This window comes from Panicum virgatum, chromosome 9K, assembly GCF_016808335.1.
Source record: "Panicum virgatum strain AP13 chromosome 9K, P.virgatum_v5, whole genome shotgun sequence".
Classification (NCBI taxonomy): Eukaryota; Viridiplantae; Streptophyta; class Magnoliopsida; order Poales; family Poaceae; genus Panicum; species Panicum virgatum.
Window position 1 is genome coordinate 54,686,327 of NC_053144.1, and position 16,857 is coordinate 54,703,183.

At 49.6% G+C, this 16,857-nt stretch overlaps 1 protein-coding gene and 1 pseudogene across 3 annotated transcripts; both read right to left on the bottom strand.

Moving 5' to 3' along the window:
* Positions 1–530: 530 nt before the first annotated feature.
* Positions 531–1,354, bottom strand: LOC120648805 (annotated as a pseudogene).
* An 838-nt stretch (positions 1,355–2,192) lies between these two features.
* Positions 2,193–15,393, bottom strand: LOC120652383 (lysine-specific demethylase JMJ25-like). 3 transcript variants are annotated; one of them, XM_039930181.1, is made up of 14 exons: positions 14,361–15,393; positions 14,142–14,263; positions 13,153–13,252; positions 12,919–13,051; positions 12,782–12,836; positions 11,902–12,661; positions 11,300–11,629; positions 11,044–11,142; positions 10,822–10,929; positions 10,667–10,739; positions 8,785–8,870; positions 7,998–8,117; positions 7,594–7,664; positions 2,193–2,593 (listed from the first exon to the last, which is right to left on the bottom strand). In XM_039930181.1, the coding sequence occupies exons 1-14, from the start codon at positions 14,766–14,768 to the stop codon at positions 2,494–2,496; spliced, it is 2,565 nt and encodes an 854-aa protein (XP_039786115.1). In that variant the 5' UTR covers positions 14,769–15,393; the 3' UTR covers positions 2,193–2,493. The 3 variants fall into 3 exon arrangements, with proteins under 3 accessions (XP_039786115.1, XP_039786114.1, XP_039786116.1); XM_039930180.1 differs by having other exon boundaries at positions 10,822–11,142; positions 14,361–15,391; XM_039930182.1 differs by lacking the exon at positions 7,594–7,664 and having other exon boundaries at positions 10,822–11,142; positions 14,361–15,392.
* Between the last annotated feature and the right edge of the window lie 1,464 nt (positions 15,394–16,857).

Below are 16,857 nucleotides of genomic sequence, written 5' to 3' on the forward strand. Positions count from 1 at the left end.
ATGCGGACTTGCTTTGTGTGTGGTGTTATAAGCAAAATAAATTGTTAGCTGGATAAGCAACAAATGACGTGTCATCTAGTCATTTTTGTCATCTACCCATTGATAGTGTGTAGGACCTCTTCCCTGGTTTGAAGTAATTTTTAGGTTTTTTCTTGCATTTTAGTACCGGTTGGTGTTACCACCCGGTATTAAAGGTACTTTTAGTACCAAGTCATGCTACCGGTGCCGAAGAAAATACTAGTTGCGAATAGTACTGATCAGAGTTAAAAACTAATATTAATTAAAAAGTATTTTTCAAAAGTGATACAACAGAAAGTTGGAAGATAATTTGCACCTTAAACTAGCAAAAGTGTCTTTATGTGTATTTTCTTGATACATGAATTGTTATCTCTATGAAAAGTTTTTATTTACACATGTAAATCCCTTCGCCGATGCTTGCACTTCTGTAGAAGTGTTTTTTACCTAATGATATGCAGTTTTATATTCTTAACTTAACTCACACGACTCAATACGCATATAAATATAGAATAGGATGCCAATAAATCACCTTTGCTTATTATTTATGAAAATTTAGAGTATTGGCATGTGAACTTTATTATTGGAGTACAATCCCATACATCATTTAGAAGATGGCACCACCAATGAAGGGTTGCTGCAAGTAGGCAGCAGGATTCGCCAAAGGCACTTGGCTGAACACGTTTGACAACAGTTGTTGTTTGCCAGTAGGTGACAGGACTCGCTATAGCCACTTGGTTGAACACGTTTGGCAGCAATTGTGGTTGTTGCCAGTAGGCAGCAATGATGGGGTTTGCCAAAGCCACTTGGTTGAACACGTTTGACAGCAGTTGTTGTTGCTGCCAGTAGGTGATAGGGCTCGTCATAGCTACTTGGTTGAACACGTTTTGCAGCAATTGTTGTTGTTGTTGTTGTTGCCTGTAGGCGGTGATGGGGTTCGCTAGAGCCACTTGGTTGAACATATTTTGCAATAGGGTAGCAGCGGGGTTCACTAGCATTTGTTGTTGGTGCTGAAGAGCAATTATGCTCTGTGCTGCAAGATGTGCTTGGCATTGTTGTTGAACCATGGCAAGTGGTTGTTGAATGAACACAGCGGATGGGGCCAAGATACCTGATGCCAACGCCTGGAGTTGTGCATAGTATTGCACGCACGGGTGTGTGGCTGCTATAGCAGTAGCCTGCGGGGAGTATAGCGGAATAGCACCTGCTGCAGCGGTCACCGGTGAAATGTATGCTGTAGCAGCGTTCACCGAGAGAGCAAGGAGAGCAAAGAAGGCAAAAACCTTAGCTGCCATCTTTGCTGAGAGTTGTCTAATACTTCCAAATATCTAGGCTATTAACTCTCAATATGGGTTATGAAGAAACAACTGATTTGAGGGTCTATTTATAGAATATAGTGATCATGTTCCCCAAGCAAGATTTTGGCATTTGGTAAACAAAAGTGTCGGGTGTCTCGATAAGTATAGATGACATGGCTTTGAGTCGACTAATATGCTTGATGACTCTTTTATTGGAAATATATTATGTGTTGGCATGATAAAGCTATATACTTGGTAGTCATGCCTCCTTTTATTGTCATTGCTTGATATATGAACGATCGAGGTATGCTAACTTTAACTTCACACATGCAGCGTCAAAATGGTTTCTGCTTTGTGGAAATGAGTTTGTAGTGTTGTGATATGGTGACATGGATCTATAATCTTCTCAACCAGATTTGTCTACTAATTAGCATGTGTTCCACATGTCACGGCAATCAATCTTGCATATTTTTTTCCTCTTTGTTTGCTTCGTGGTCTAGTGTATATTTGGCAAGTCAAATGTATATTTAATTCTTCAAAAAAAATGTATATTCGGGCCGTCGACAATGGCGGGAAGCTCAAGAGCGCAGAGGTTCACGTATATAAACATTGGTGAACAATGTAAATCGGCATCACTGACAGTAGGCATCTCTTCCGGACTGGCAGCAACCACCGATGCCGAAATTGCACGGGGTGGACAGGGCCGTCGTATAAGATTGAACTGCTGAGTTCCTACACGGACCTAAATTTTTTATGTGTGGATGAGATCATCAGAAGGGTGTCATAAAGGAAAAACATCTTGAGTTCAAGCTCATTTCTGTTAGTAACATGAGAGCCAATCTTCGCATTGTTCCAAGTAAAATTTAAGCGATTAAAGAATGTCCACAAAAACCATCAGTTCCCGTGAAATTACCAACAGCTGTTATTGTACTATAAAATTTTCACAAGATAGAATTCGGTTAGGTAATCAGCTTTCTAATGCCTTTTATATTGTCTACACGAGCTCTGCCGTTAGTCCTAATCCGCAATATACAGGTAAGATCAATGTCATCCAATACGAATCAGAATGTGTTCCTTTCATATGTCACAATATACATGTACAGTCAACCACTATATCTTCTTTTGCATCGGCTTCCATCCTGAATGGCACCGTCACAATTTCTCGAAGTTCTCCAGAACCTCAAGTGCAAGATACCTTCCTTTGTTTATTCACTCTTGCCAAGTTTTCTGAAACCACCCTTGTCAGATTTTGATCCTCGAAACTAGCATCAAGATTGAACCTGAGAAAATTTACCCACGATGCTGATTAGAAACCGCGTAGACTACCTAATGTCTTACTGTTGGAGTATATTGAGCCCATGTATAAAGGCTCATCTAGAGGCCCATGTATAGGAACTATATATCCCACCCTTCTAGGGTTTGGAGGAATACAGGTCACTATTCTCTCTTACATGGTATCAGCCACCCCTCTCCTCTCCATGGCCGCCGCCGCCTAGATCCTGTGCTGCCGCCGCCGCCCTATGGCCGGCCGGCCGCCGGCCCTCTCCTCCTTTCCTTCCCTCTCCTCCTTCCCTCCTCCCTCCCCTGCTTCTGGCCCTGCTGCGGCCACTGCCCTGCCCGCCGGTCCCTGGCGCGCCCTGGAGCCCGCGCCGGGTGCCGCCGCCACCGGGCTCGCGGGTACCCTGCAGAGCGCTGCGGCCGCCCCTCCCGCTGCTCCCCTGCTCGCGGGCGCTGTCGGGGCCGTGGGCGCCGACGAATCTGCTCCGGCCGCCGGCCCCTAGCGCGCCCCGCCCGCCGCCGACCCATGGCGTCCCTGGCGCGCCCTGGAGTCCGCGCCGGACGCCGGGGTCGCGGGCGCCGCCACGGCGGGCGCCGCTGGATCTGCTCCGGCCGCCAGCCCTTGGCGCGCCCTGGACGCCGGGGCCGCGAGCGCCGCCCCCGCGCCCTGCCCCTGCACTCGCATGAGCCCTGCTGCTGCGGCCAGTGCTGGCCAGGCGGCCCCTGCTGCTCTTGCTGCCCCTGGCCTTGCCACATCCATGGCCGCGTGGGCCGCCGCTGTGCCGGCGTCGGCGCCAGCCTCCTTGGCCGTGCGGGCCGCGCCGCGCGCGTGGCACCATCCCGCGGCCACTCCTCTGGCCGCGCCCAGCGCCGCCGCCGCCATGGGCGCGGGCGCGAGCGCGGCCCCTGCCGTCGCCGCTGTGGCCCAGGCCGCCGCCGCCCAGCTCGCCGCTGCTGCCTCCTTTGCACGCGCGTAGTCCCAGGGCGCCGCCGTCGCCGCCGAGCCCTTGGCCGCCGCTGCTGCCTCCTCCGCGCGCGCAGGCTCAGGCCGTCGCACCCCTCATCTGGTCCAGGGCGCGGGCCAGACCGTCGCGCCCGCCGCCTCCCTCGCCGCTGCGCGGGCCGTCGCGCCCGCCGCCCAGGGGAGGGCCTCGTCCTGAACCCTAGCCAGCGGCCATGCTCGCCGCCGCCGCTCCCCTGTTCGCGCCGTTCTGGACCCCGCCCGCTCCACCCAGCCAGCAGTCGACCTGGCCTGGGGGTGTGACCAGGCCGCACTGGCGCAGTCCTTCAGCGCCATGGGGCGGACGCCGCCGGTCAGCACCGAGTGGATCGCCGACTCGGGTGCCTCCTTCCACACCACCCCACATGTCGGTATCCTCTCTTCTATCCGACACCCACATCCCTCTTGTCCTTCTTCCATCATGGTTGGGGATGGGTCTTGCCTTCCTGTCACTGCCGTGGGTTCTGCTCCTAGCTCCTTTCGTCTTGCCAATGTTCTTGTTGCTCCTCAGATGGTTCATAACCTTCTTTCCATTCGTCAGTTTACAGCTGACAATTCTTGTTCCATCGAGTTTGATTCTTCTGGCCTCACTGTAAAGGATTTGGCCTCCCGGCGTCCGCTACTCCGGTGTGACAGCACGGGGCCCCTTTACACCCTTCGCCTTCCTCCTTCCGCTGCACCTCTCTCGCCTTCTTCTTCGACCTGGCCGTCTTGGTCTGCCGTTTTTGCCGCGACACCGTCTTCCACCACCTGGCACCGCCGTCTTGGTCACCCTGGCCGCAACGTTCTGGCTCAGCTCAGTCGTAGTACCGATGTTCCTGGTACTAGGGCTCCTGCTGAGCCCCTCTGCCATGCGTGCCAGCTCGGTCGTCATGTTCGGCTCCCTTTTTCTTCTTCTCCTTCGCATGCGACGCATGCATTTGACCTTGTTCACTGTGACCTGTGGACCTCTCCTGTACTTAGCCTTTCTGGTTATAAGTACTATCTGGTGGTGGTCGACGACTTCTCGCACTACTCTTATGACGTCGTGCGCACCCTTCTTATCCAGGCTTCTCTGCCCCCACGCTTCTGGGATGAGAGGCTCCACACCGCCATCTACTTGCTCAACCGTCTTCCGTCCACTGCTTCTCCTGCTCCCACTCCACACCACGCTCTCTTCGGTACCCCTCCCTGCTACGACCACCTTCGGGTCTTCGGATGTGCGTGTTACCCTAACACCTCCGCCACTGCTCCTCACAAGCTGGCGCCCCGTTCGACTCGTGTGTTCCTCGGGTACTCCCCTGACCACAAGGGGTACCGATGCTTTGATCTCACCTCTCGCCGCGTCCTGATCTCCCGACACGTCGTCTTTGACGAGTCGGATTTCCCTTACTCCACCTCCTCCACACCTCCTGACCCCGAGCTGGAGTCGCTGTTTCCGACTGACCCGGTGGTTCAGCCACTTTTTCCTGTCTGTCCTTTCCCTGCAGGTTTTCCAGGTACACCGGCACCGTTCCCGGTGATCCCTGCTGCGCCGAGCGTGGCCCCGGTGCCCACGGTCGCGCCTCGCGCGGCCCCCGGCCCTCCGGTCGTGCCGCGCGCGGACCCAGTGTCTACCACTGCGCCACGCGCGGCCCAGGTGCTTCCCCCTGCACCTGTGCGGTACGCTCAGCCGGTGCAGGTGTACCGGCGTCGTTCGGCGTCGACACCGGCGCCGCCTCCTGCTCCGGAGTTCCCTGCGACGCCGACGTCGGAGCCGTCGCCGCCTCCTCCGGCTCCCTCTCGAGCCGAGCCGGAGGTGTACCACCTGCCAGTCATCCATCGGGATCCTCGGCATATCCATCCCATGGTGACTCGGCGGATGGCTTCTCAGGCCGCGACTCTCTCCGCCACCGAGGGAGAGCCGCGGGTCTCTCCGGTACCCTCCTCTGTCCGCGACGCCTTGGCGGATCCTCACTGGCGTCGCGCGATGGAAGAGGAGTACGCGGCTCTCCTTGCCAATCAGACGTGGGACCTCGTGCCGCGTCCGTCTGGTTGCAATGTGGTCACCGGCAAGTGGATCTGGACGCATAAGCGTCGGGCTGATGGCACAATGGAGCGCTACAAGGCTCGCTGGGTTCTCCGGGGGTTTACCCAGCGGCCTGGTGTGGACTACGATGAGACCTTCAGCCCAGTGGTGAAGCCTGCTACTGTGCGCACGGTCCTCTCACTCGCGCTCTCTCGCTCTTGGCCTATGCACCAACTGCATGTGAAGAATGCGTTTCTTCACGCCACTCTGTCAGAGACAGTGTACTACTCTCAGCCGGCGGGATTTGTGGACTCGAGTCGTCCGAATATGGTCTGCCGGCTCAACAAGTCCCTCTATGGTCTGAAGTAGGCTCCTCGGGCTTGGTACTCTCGGTTCGCCACGTTCTTACTAACTTTGGGATTCACCGAGGCCAAGGCTGACACTTCTCTCTTCGTCTACCGCCGTGGGGATGAGACTGCCTACCTGTTGCTCTATGTTGATGACATTGTGCTCACCGCCTCCAGTCAGCAGTTGTTTGAGCGCGTCATCTCCTTCCTGCAGCAGGAGTTTGCTATGAATGATCTTGGTCAGCTCCACCACTTCTTGGGCGTTACTGTTGAGACTCGCCCATCTGGCCTGTTCCTTCACCAGCGGCAGTATGCACTCGACATTCTGGAGCGGGCTGGGATGACTGATTGCAAGCCATGCTCCACTCCTGTCGATACTCAGGCGAAACTGTCTGCTGATCTAGGTGATCCGGTGGCTGATCCTACTACCTACCGGAGTCTGGCTGGCGCTTTGCAGTACCTGACCTTCACCCGGCCAGATCTCACCTATGCCGTTCAGCATGTATGTCTTCACATGCATGATCCCAAGGAGTCTCACCTTGCTGTGCTGAAGCGTCTCCTCAGGTACGTCCGTGGCACTGTTGGCTTCGGCTTGGTTCTTCACCGCTCTCCCACCTTTGAGCTGGTGGTCTACACCGACGCTGACTGGGCTGGCTGCCCGGACACTCGCCGCTCCACTTCCGGCTACGCCGTCTTCCTGGGCGGCAACCTGGTCTCCTGGTCGTCCAAGCGGCAACCGGTTGTCTCCCGCTCCAGTGCTGAGGCGGAGTACCGGGCTGTCGCTAACGGCGTGGCGGAGGCGTCCTGGCTTCGACAGCTCTTGGCGGAGCTCCACAGCCCGCTCGCCAAGAGCACGCTCGTCTACTGTGACAACGTCAGCGCCGTGTATCTCTCCACCAACCCCGTCCAGCACCAGCGGACGAAGCATGTGGAGATCGACCTACACTTCGTGCGCGACAGAGTCGCCGTCGGCGATGTTCGGGTACTCCATGTCCCGACCACCTCCCAGTTTGCTGACATCTTCACCAAGGGACTGCCCTCCTCGACCTTCTCGGAGTTTCGCTCCAGCCTCAACGTAGCCGGTGGCTAGTTGTGTCTGCGGGGGGAGGGTCTTTGCCCTTTGTACTTTATTCTTGTTCAGTCTTGAACACCGCTGCGTCGGTAGTTCAGACTGCGGGGGGTGTTAGCTTTCTTGTTGTCCAGTCTTGAACACCGCTGCGCCGGTAGTTCAGACTGCGGGGGGTGTTGGAGTATATTGAGCCCATGTATAGAGGCCCATCTAGAGACCCATGTATAGGAACTATATATCCCACCCTTCTAGGGTTTGGAGAAATACAAGTCATTATTCTCTCTTACACTTACTCCCTTCATCCATCAATGTAAGGTGTATTTTGATAGTGGAAAAATCTTTCAAAATAGATTTTCTCACTTGCTACAAAAATCAATACTATCTTAAAATAACTTTGAGTATATATCTTTTGGTATAATTTTTTACACTAGACATGCATATAATTCAATTAATTACCGATGAAGCTTCTAAAGTTTGACATTTATCTAGTCAAAATACACCTTATATTGGTATAGACTGAGGAACTAAAGTGATATGGTAAGGAACACTTGACAAACATATGATGTGGGCAGTATAAGAACAGGCATCAGTGCACGTACTTGGGATCCAGAGTTATTCTCTGAATTTCTCTGACAGATGAACTTGCTGCATATAAGGAGATCTTTTTTACCTGTATCATTAATGAAAAAGGTTTCATTCTCTCTGTTGGTGATTAGCATTATTAAGGGGGTGTTTGATTTGAGAAATGGGGACGGTCCATCATCTCCTCACTCAAATTTTTGTTTGGTTTAGGGAATGAAATGGTTCGATCCAGCACCAGTTCACCACCTCATCCCTCACAAGCACATGGTTAGCTTAATAATGAGGAATAGGTTCAATGGTTCATCCCATAAAATTTCATGGGATGACTCCATTCTACATAAGGTGATTTCTCATACCAAACAACCCCATAAGTTGTGAATCCATGGAAGGTCACATAGTAGTTTGGCAGATCACAACTTACCTCAAGCATCTTCAGTTTTGCAAAATGACCATTCGGCAGGCAACGGATCTCTTGGGCCATCCGGACTGACTCTGGCAAACTCTCCGGAGACAAAAAATTGAGAGCCAATTGAACGGTGGACTGATCATGTCAATAGAACAGAAAATAATGTAAATTATATCCACAAATAATGTATTTAGCTAGTTCAAAAAAATCAAAGAAGTATGTAAGATAATATATCACTTCAGCAAACCACGTGTAACAGCCACATCTAGTGTAGCTGTCCAAACAAAATAGGGAACAAAATTCATCAGAGCAGCTAAACCTTGAGTTCAAGTAACACAACAAATAAGAGTGAACAAGTCAAATTCAATCTGTGCAAAAATCAGCTCGCATGATTAACTGCATCAACTGGAAGCAGGTTTTAATGTGAAAATACAGTTTCAACACATGATGATGTGCAATAACTCTCTTGCTCTATTTCAGAGCACCACTGCTACTAGTGTCTTTTATGAAACCCTCTAGTATGTTCACACATGCAAATCACTACATTAATTTCTTAAATTTAAATAAGAAATCTGCCACGACATTGAAGTCCTGCAGTTTCATTCAATTCTAATGCCAAAATCTTTGCTCATATTGAACATGGAAATATAACAATAACAAGGAATTCCTGGAAACCTATGAAGGCAATTTTATCCCCAATATTAGACGTGTTTAATGTTGATTATTTTGAATCATCACTTATCATGAAAATAACAGCGGGAGACTTTGAGCCGAGAAAGGATATGAAGCTAAGATGCATCACCTGGAGGTTTTTCACTTGGAAAGGACAGCCGGCTGGAATGAATACAGCCTCACCAATATGTTGGTGGAATGTGCAAGGCTCAATACCTATAAGAACATCCAAATGGAAGTTACAAAAATATGATATGATGGATCTTAATTCCAAAGTTCACTTCTAGGATAGATTAGCAGCTTTAGACTCTCATTCATTGACTAGTGGAGCCCTGGATCCATGAGCACAACCATGCCAGGGATAGAGAAGGGAAGTGGGAAGATCAACATTCTTTAATGGTTCATAATTTTGTAGAGGAGTTCGTGACAAATTGGACTAACTACTAGATATGATATCTAACAGACAATTATTTGAATCTAACTAAGAGATCAAAGTAAACTAATTGTTAAGGATCTATTCTTAGGGTGCGTTTGGCATAGCTCCCAGAGCTGATTCTCTGCTGAATCTAGCAGGAGCTCTACCAAACGGTTTTTCAGAGAGAAGTGATTCTCTACTAATTCTGTGAAATGAACTAAGAGGCTGGGAGCTGAAAAAAAAATAGCTTCTCCTAATTCTGTGAAGTGATTCTCCATCCTGATTTTAAGAGTTTTATGCTAGAGAATCAAAGAGAATCACTTTCAGCCACAGAATCACTTCTCTCAGAGAATCAGCTCCCATAGAGAATCAGAATCAGATGGAGCTCTACCAAACAGGCCCTTAGTACCGAACCTAGCTTGGCACTTGGTGCACAACTTGATGGGGCTAGCCCATACCCACGAGGCCACAACAGCTGCATGTTTCATTAAAAGCATCTAGGTACCAGTCCTAGCTTGGTGCAGGTGCAGCCATGCATCTGGTGCACCACTTGATGTATGTAGCCCACGCCCATGATAGAAGCACGCAGCTAAGAAAGAATGTAGCATGCAAATCAAAATGTAATGTTGATCCTCCTAAGAAGCAAGTCTATCTAGCACAGAGATATTTGGTTGCTGTCTTCATGTGAGAAATTCGAAAATAAGCCGCTTCAAACTGTGGGCTTCAACAACTTACCATTGTAAACTTCGGCTCCAACAATTTGCCACTAAAACATAAGCCACTTACATTCCGTGCCAATCTAAATGGTTTTGTGTTTCTTTTACAAAACCAACCTATGCACCCCTGTGATTTCTTGGGCAGCGCGATGACCATGGCAACTGTGGTGCATGGATCACAGCATAAGGGAAGATGAAGAGCCTGGTGCAGTTCTTCTGGGAGGACGAAAGATCAAGGGAGATGCTTTGGGTCACAAGGGAATCACGTATGGGAGGAATTGGACCATGGCTTGCTGGAGAAGATGAATCAACATCAGCAACACATTTGGCTCCTGCGATCAGGTGGTGGAAGGCAAAAGTGCGAAACGGATGAGCACGATTAACTTGGCGAATGGCAAAGGAGATCATGGCAGCTCTCTTTGACCGGTCGGAGCTGCTGGACGACTGCAGATGCAGCCTCAGGGATGGTGTGTTGGTTGAGAAAGGGAGGTAGAGGCCAATTCAGGTGTTTAATTCAGACAGCAGGGTACAAGGGTTGCTTTACAAGGCGTGACAATGTAAAAGAAACTCAACCATTTTGATTGCCAAAATGGCATGGAAGTGAAGCAGCCCGTATTTTTAGTGGCAAATAGTTGAAGCTAAAGTTTACAGTGGCAATTCGTGAAGCCTTTAAGTTTAGAGTGGCAAATTGTCAAATTCTATCATCTGCTGGCTGAAGTTTGCAAATAATCATTTAAGCTAAGTTAAGACGATAGTGAAGTGACTACATGAAATAAAATGCTATTATGCAATAGCAGTCAGCAAGTCCACAACTAATACACTATAGATCAACCTTTTGGAAGTAAAAACTAGTATGTTCTCTAATTGCACTTGGTACTTACCATATTGATCCTTCAATGTCTTCTTATGATGATTGTTGAGGTACACATTTTGATCATAAATAGGATATTTAACCTGCATTGGAAACATATTATCATAAAACATATTTGAGAATATATTAGAGAATAAATTTGATGCCGAAGAAAGGAGTCATTACAGAGGGCACAGCTTGACAGTTAGCTCCAAATCCTTCCCGGTGAGCAGCCAAATATTCATTAAGCTTTGGAAGATCCTGCCTGCGGAATACATCCCAGACAGCACCAGCCTGTGATCCTTCTAAATTGTTAGCTTTTGCCTGCTCGCAATGTGAAGTTGCAAGTTTGCACTTTTGCTCCCCCACAATCAGATCCAAATATGGAACAGGAGTGTGATCATTTACATGCGTACTAGTTCCATTAGCAATCTTTTCAGCTCCATTAGATGATGGCCTCTTGGGACATTGGTTATGTACTTCAACTGCATGCATTAACATGTGAACCTACAAAATGAGACCAGTAGCATTAGCCATCTGATATTTTAAACAGTTGTCAGTTAGAATATTCAAGTTATTCAGCAAGTCAACATATGAAAAGCAAAGGCTCACATCTAATAATGACTAGAACTTTGAAGTGAAAACTGAGCAAGACCAAACTTACCACATCACCCATGTTAATCGTTAGATTCATCACTGGATCACCTTCACCAAGTTCTTGACGACTTCCATATGCAATTAGCAGTTTCATCCCTACTTCAGGCTGTAATGCATCTTGGGGTAACTTGGCAGCAAGATTTAGGAGACCCCATCTAGGATGAATAAAATCAACAAGAGGAAAATTGACAATAAATTCTGGTCTGTGGCACAACAGAAACTCCTCTAAGACACTGGGCTGGGGCCACTCTTTCAATTTCAGCATCAACAAGCGGCCATCGCCCCCCTTGTTGCCATCTGAATAACCTTTGATAAACTGTTTGAGCTCGATATCCACCTGAACAGGAGTAACAAAACAGGATATATATTTTTTTTAGGATAGTGGTACCAACAAATTTTTTTCTAGCTACTTTCTGATTCTCTACTTCCACAATTTTCCCACTTCTCCAAAATCCCACTTGAGGTATGGGTAGAGGATGGTCACAAGGGATTTGCAAAGCTGGTATGACATAGTCAGGTAACCTTTTTAATGCTAACCTAAAACAGACCAGTAATAGCAGTGTAACTAACAGAACAATACATCGGAACCTCTCAGCACTTCTTTCTTACCTCAGATTGATTTGAGCAGTCCACAGCTTTGACTATTACATCTTCATCCATTTCTTCATCGATGATCTCCTGGATACCTCTCCAAATACTTAAAGGGTCCCAGATTGATGACAGGGAAGGCTCAAATGCTTTTCTGATGACAATAGGCTCCGCCTTTATCCAATGCTTACGAAACTGCATGATGCCTTCATGTTTTAAGTCCTCCAATACAGGAGAGTACACACAATTCCCGCTAATATCATCACTGTTTGAGCATTTTGAGAGACCAAGGTCATGCTGACCAATTAACTCTAACTGTCTGCCATCACTGTACGACAAACATTCATCCTGCAGATCATATACTTTGCAACCATTGACCATTTCTTCAGAACATTTTACAAGTTTAGCGATCCAATTAATTTTGAATATTCGCCTTAGCACCAGTTTTGAGGAACCACAGCCACCAGCTTCATGAGGCCCACAAGTGAGGCTGCCGTCATTGCTGACTCTCCATGTAGGGACTAAAGATCTAATGTCAATATTGTTTAGATCCATTGGCTGAGAGCAAGAATTGTCATTTACACTTTCTGCAGATGGTTCCAGTCTTGCTCTTCTACTAAAAGAATCTCTACTTTTACCTTCAACATGACCTTCAGTATGTTCTCCTCTTGCAACAGTGGCCTGAGAACGCCGTATGTCTCGACAGCAATCAAGGCATAAATCATACAGACACTTTGGGCAGTGGCGGTGATAATCAAAAACTGGCACTTTGCATAAATCACTGCAAAAACAAAGAAAAGTTTCAAGGCACCATTACAATATAGGCACCATTACAATATAATATATAGTTGGAACTTGGAATGGAAAGTTGACACAATGACAAAACAACACAAAGCCATACCAGCACATTTGTTCATCAAAATTTATCTTTGCTCTGAGGATATCTGTCTTTGGACCTATCACAAATAGTAGTGTCAGAGGAATGCTAAGATTCAGAAAAGAACATAACAAGAGAAGATGAAAGGGAAACTGGAGTACCAGAAGATCTTGTTTCAACACCTATTTCAAAGCATTGGTCAGAATAAATCTCCTTTAGTACTGGAAGAACATAGGACAAAAGGCAATGAAGATATCTCAACTTATCAACAACTGGTATTTCTTGCACCCTGGCCTTTAAAGTACAAAAAAATTGTTACATTAAGGACAAGTTAGTAAAGCATAAATCAAATATATGGTAACGAAATGGAAGAAAAACTATTAGAGACTATGTACCTTTATTAAATTGTCTCCTTGTAAGCAAACTCTGCAATTACAAATGCCACGGCATGCGGGACAAACCTTTCGAACATCGTCTATCGGAATGTCAGAGTACCTGCATTACATTTGTGTTACCTTAGTACAGCCGATAAAAGGTTTGGAGGAGTCTCCACAGCATACTAGAAGTCTAGGACCACTGGTTTGTATTGCGCTATATTTAAAAGTATTGACAAAGTATTTTTCTTTCACCCACAGATTTAGTCATATCTTCGCATGAGCAATATACATTCTAAACAGTCAAAATGTACTAGGACACTATTGGAAAAAAACTCAAAATATAGACAAGGAACCATAGAAAAGCCTTGCACTTTTGCACTACAAAACCATCTTCAACTCAAGTTATAAGAAAAACTAAGTTTTCAGGATCATCCTGGTTCCATCCAAACAACATACAACTAATTCTATGACCCAGAAGTTGTACTATCTTATGAAAAGATGATGACTGTTGCACCTGAAGTTGTGTGTTGTTGCTTTCACATCTGACGATTTGGAATGAACTGACGCCAAATTTTGCCTTTAAGAGGCCAACCCAGAGGCTATGCTACTGAAACGAATAAGACAGGGAGCAGTTAAATATCCTTGCATTTTTTGGAGGATGCATGTTGCGATAAGAATGCCCTAAGATAGTTTATGCTTTCTGTAAGTTCCATTCACAAGTGCCTGAGATAGCTCATGTTCTCTGCAAGTTTCATGCACAAGTGCTTTCGATTTTTGTAGGTGGTTTGGGCAGGCAAAAATGCAACACAACGCGTAGCAGTAATTATTGTAGTATATCTCCTTCAGTATGGTCATAGAGATCTGGTGCACGTCTAGGTGGACGCTGCTGCAATCACCTAACAATAGCATAAAAATGGAGAACCACAAAGCCTGAGGCACCTTCTATGCACTAATGCACTACTAGCTCTAGTCTGTACTGACTACTGACAGACCATGGCGCAACATACCATCTCGAAATGCAGCCGGCACAGTAGCCTCTCCTGTCACAGCTGGAGCACCAAAGGACGGCCCCAGCCTTGCGGCACTGGTGGCAACTCGTCGTCCCCGCCGGGCCTCTCCCGACCAGCTCCTGCAATCACCGGCGCCCAATCAACACGAGCCCAGCAGCACAGGGAACCCAATTGAGCGCGGGGAGGAACGTAGCACGAGGCGGCAGCCAAACTCACCGCCGCGGTGCGCGCGCCGGCAGCATTGCCCAGGGGCAGGCCGTCGTACGCCGGGGCCCTCGACGCCGGCGCCGGCACGGGCTCCGCCACGTACACCGTCTCTCCGGCGACCCTGGCGTAGACGGGCCTCGCGACCGCCATCGGCGGCGGCCCGGGGCGGGCCCCGTCGTGGAGGCGGGCCGCGGCGGCGGAGGAGGAGCGGAAGGGCGGGGCGGGCGCGCCGCCGGCGGCGGCGGCGGAGGCGGACGAGCGGCGGAGACTTGCGCGGAGCGCGGAGGAGGCGGAGCGCCTCTTGGCCTGGACGTAGTGCTTCTCGCAGACTGTCTTGCCGGGCACGGAGGGCGCGCCGCAGCGCCACTGCTTGCCGTCGGAGCGCTTGCAGCGGAGGTCCTCCGGCACGGCCGCCATCCCCTCCGCCGCCCCGCCGGGTCACCGCCGGCGCCACCACCGCGGCGAAGGGGATCTAGGGTTTGGACGGGGCGCGGGGCTAAAGCGTAACGGTGGCGGTGGTGGTGGTCGGGTTTAAGTGGTGGTTGGGCTTGCTCCTGCGGGGTCGTCTGTAATTTGGGGACGGAGCCGTGCGTGCGGCGCGGGGATGGGCTGCGCTGCAAGTCTCCATCCATCCTTCCTTCCCCAGTTCCCCCTCCCTTTCTCTCTTCTCTCTCCTCTCCTCCTGCTGGCTGCTGCAGTGCGTGGGTGCTGTGCTGCTGTGGCGGTGTGGTGCGCGATGCTAGCTAAACAGCTAGCTCAGCAGCACTAGGGCTGGTTGCCGAGTAATTTCCCTTCCATTTTGGAAGCGGGTGGTGCCTGCCTCTGCTGCCTGCGTGGGCGAGCGCTGCACAGGCCTGCTGCTGCGACACAGAAGGGGCGTTGAGCGAGGGAGAGGACTAGAGGAGAAAGCCAGTGGGCGACGCGGCGCGGAGTTACCGGCCTGACCACGGAGATGGCAGCTGGTTGCGAAGAGGCGGAGGGGTGATTTGGGGATCTACCCAGGGTTGCCGGCCGCGAGAGAGAGGCGGGGCGCCGGGGCTCGCGGGGGAGACGGCCGCACTCGCAGAGATTTTAGAATTTGGACGTAAATTCGCTAACCTTTCAGAATTCGATCCTCTGATCCATATATCTGTCTCGGTTCTTTTTTATCTTGACCTTTTAGTTGGACGTGCTGATTTAGATTTTTTTTTCCAAAAGGGAAGATATGTATTGAATATCAGTGCATCTCCCTTTTACAAATAAGACCCTAAAAAAATAAAATTACAAGAAAACCCCAAAGGCTACTTCATCTTCATCGGCTTCTCCAGACTCCAACGTTTGTCATTTTCTCCTCGTGCACCTTCCAAATCCGCCTCCCATCACGCCAAAGGACTCCAAGCATTGTAAAGCCACAAGATCCAACGCCTATGCTCCACCAAGTGCATCGATTTCGCTGAATGACTACCGGCCATCACATTGACATAACGGAAGATAAACAAGAGATCCACCACCGGTGACCGGAAGAAGAGTCCGCCATCACTGATGAACTCAGCGAGCCAGACAAACCACGCACACAGGGATGCCCCATATGCCTACCCTTTCGCAGAGGAAAGGGAGAAAAGAACTCACTCTGACATCACCAGCTAGGTCAAAGAAGCTCCGATAGACGCACCTTGCCACGTACCCGCCGAAGCAGAAGTCATCCAAACACTCGCTGGATCTGACGCCGAGGAGACAAAAGACCCCATCCAGAGACAACGCCGAAGAGAAGGATCTACCACTTCACAACCCAAATCTAGACCTTGAAAGTTGGAAACTGTGCACCGCCCATCAAATTCGTAGCTCTCCACCACCTCCGACGCCCACAAGGCAGATGAGCGCGGTGGAGAACTAGCGAGATAGGTGCTGGACGGTAGCAGGGGAAAGGTCCAGAGACAGTCCGAACTGGTTCCCGTTCCAGGTTTCATGGAGCTAGTTTGTGTTGATTTAGGATCTGTTTATTTGAGCTGCAGTTTTTAAGGGTTTTTTTAAAAGATGTTTCTATTTTTTATTTCTAAAAATCCAACACTAGCTTTAGAAGATATGTCTAGCTTCATGAGCTGTGGCCAGTTTCCCGACCCGCCACACTCTCGGATCGCACTCTCGGATCACGCGCTCAACGACGACTTCCCGGGAGCAGCGCGACCCACGTGGGCGCAGGACGTCGTGGGTGCGTAATCGACGCAAGGGAGAACAGCTTGGCGAGGGCGTGTGCTTCGGGGACTTTCCCTTCGGCTTCGGTGATGTCGGTGAAGTCTTGGCACCAGACATCCCGATCTTGCTCGCCGCCGGGCGCCGGCGGCGAGCGACCTCGGCCCTTTGGGGACGTCATCGCGGTGCGCAGGATCCCTTCAACCGGCTCTCAAGCCAATTGTTGGAGAGCCCGGCGATCACCTTCCAGGTGAGCACTGCGACCACCAGCCCGGCGACCACCTTCTTGGTGAGACCGGCGACCACCTTCCAGGTGAACCCGGTGACCACCAACACA

Bases quoted from the DNA above. Each gene is read 5' to 3' on its own strand.
- LOC120652383 (XM_039930180.1), bottom strand. From the start codon at position 14,768: ATGGCGGCCGTGCCGGAGGACCTCCGCTGCAAGCGCTCCGACGGCAAG. The intron at 11,143-11,299 runs GTAAGTTTGGTC...CTCATTTTGTAG, and splicing joins CGATTAACATGGGTGATGTG to GTTCACATGTTAATGCATGC. The intron at 8,871-10,666 runs GTAAGTACCAAG...ATGTTCTTATAG, and splicing joins GACATTGAAGGATCAATATG to GTATTGAGCCTTGCACATTC.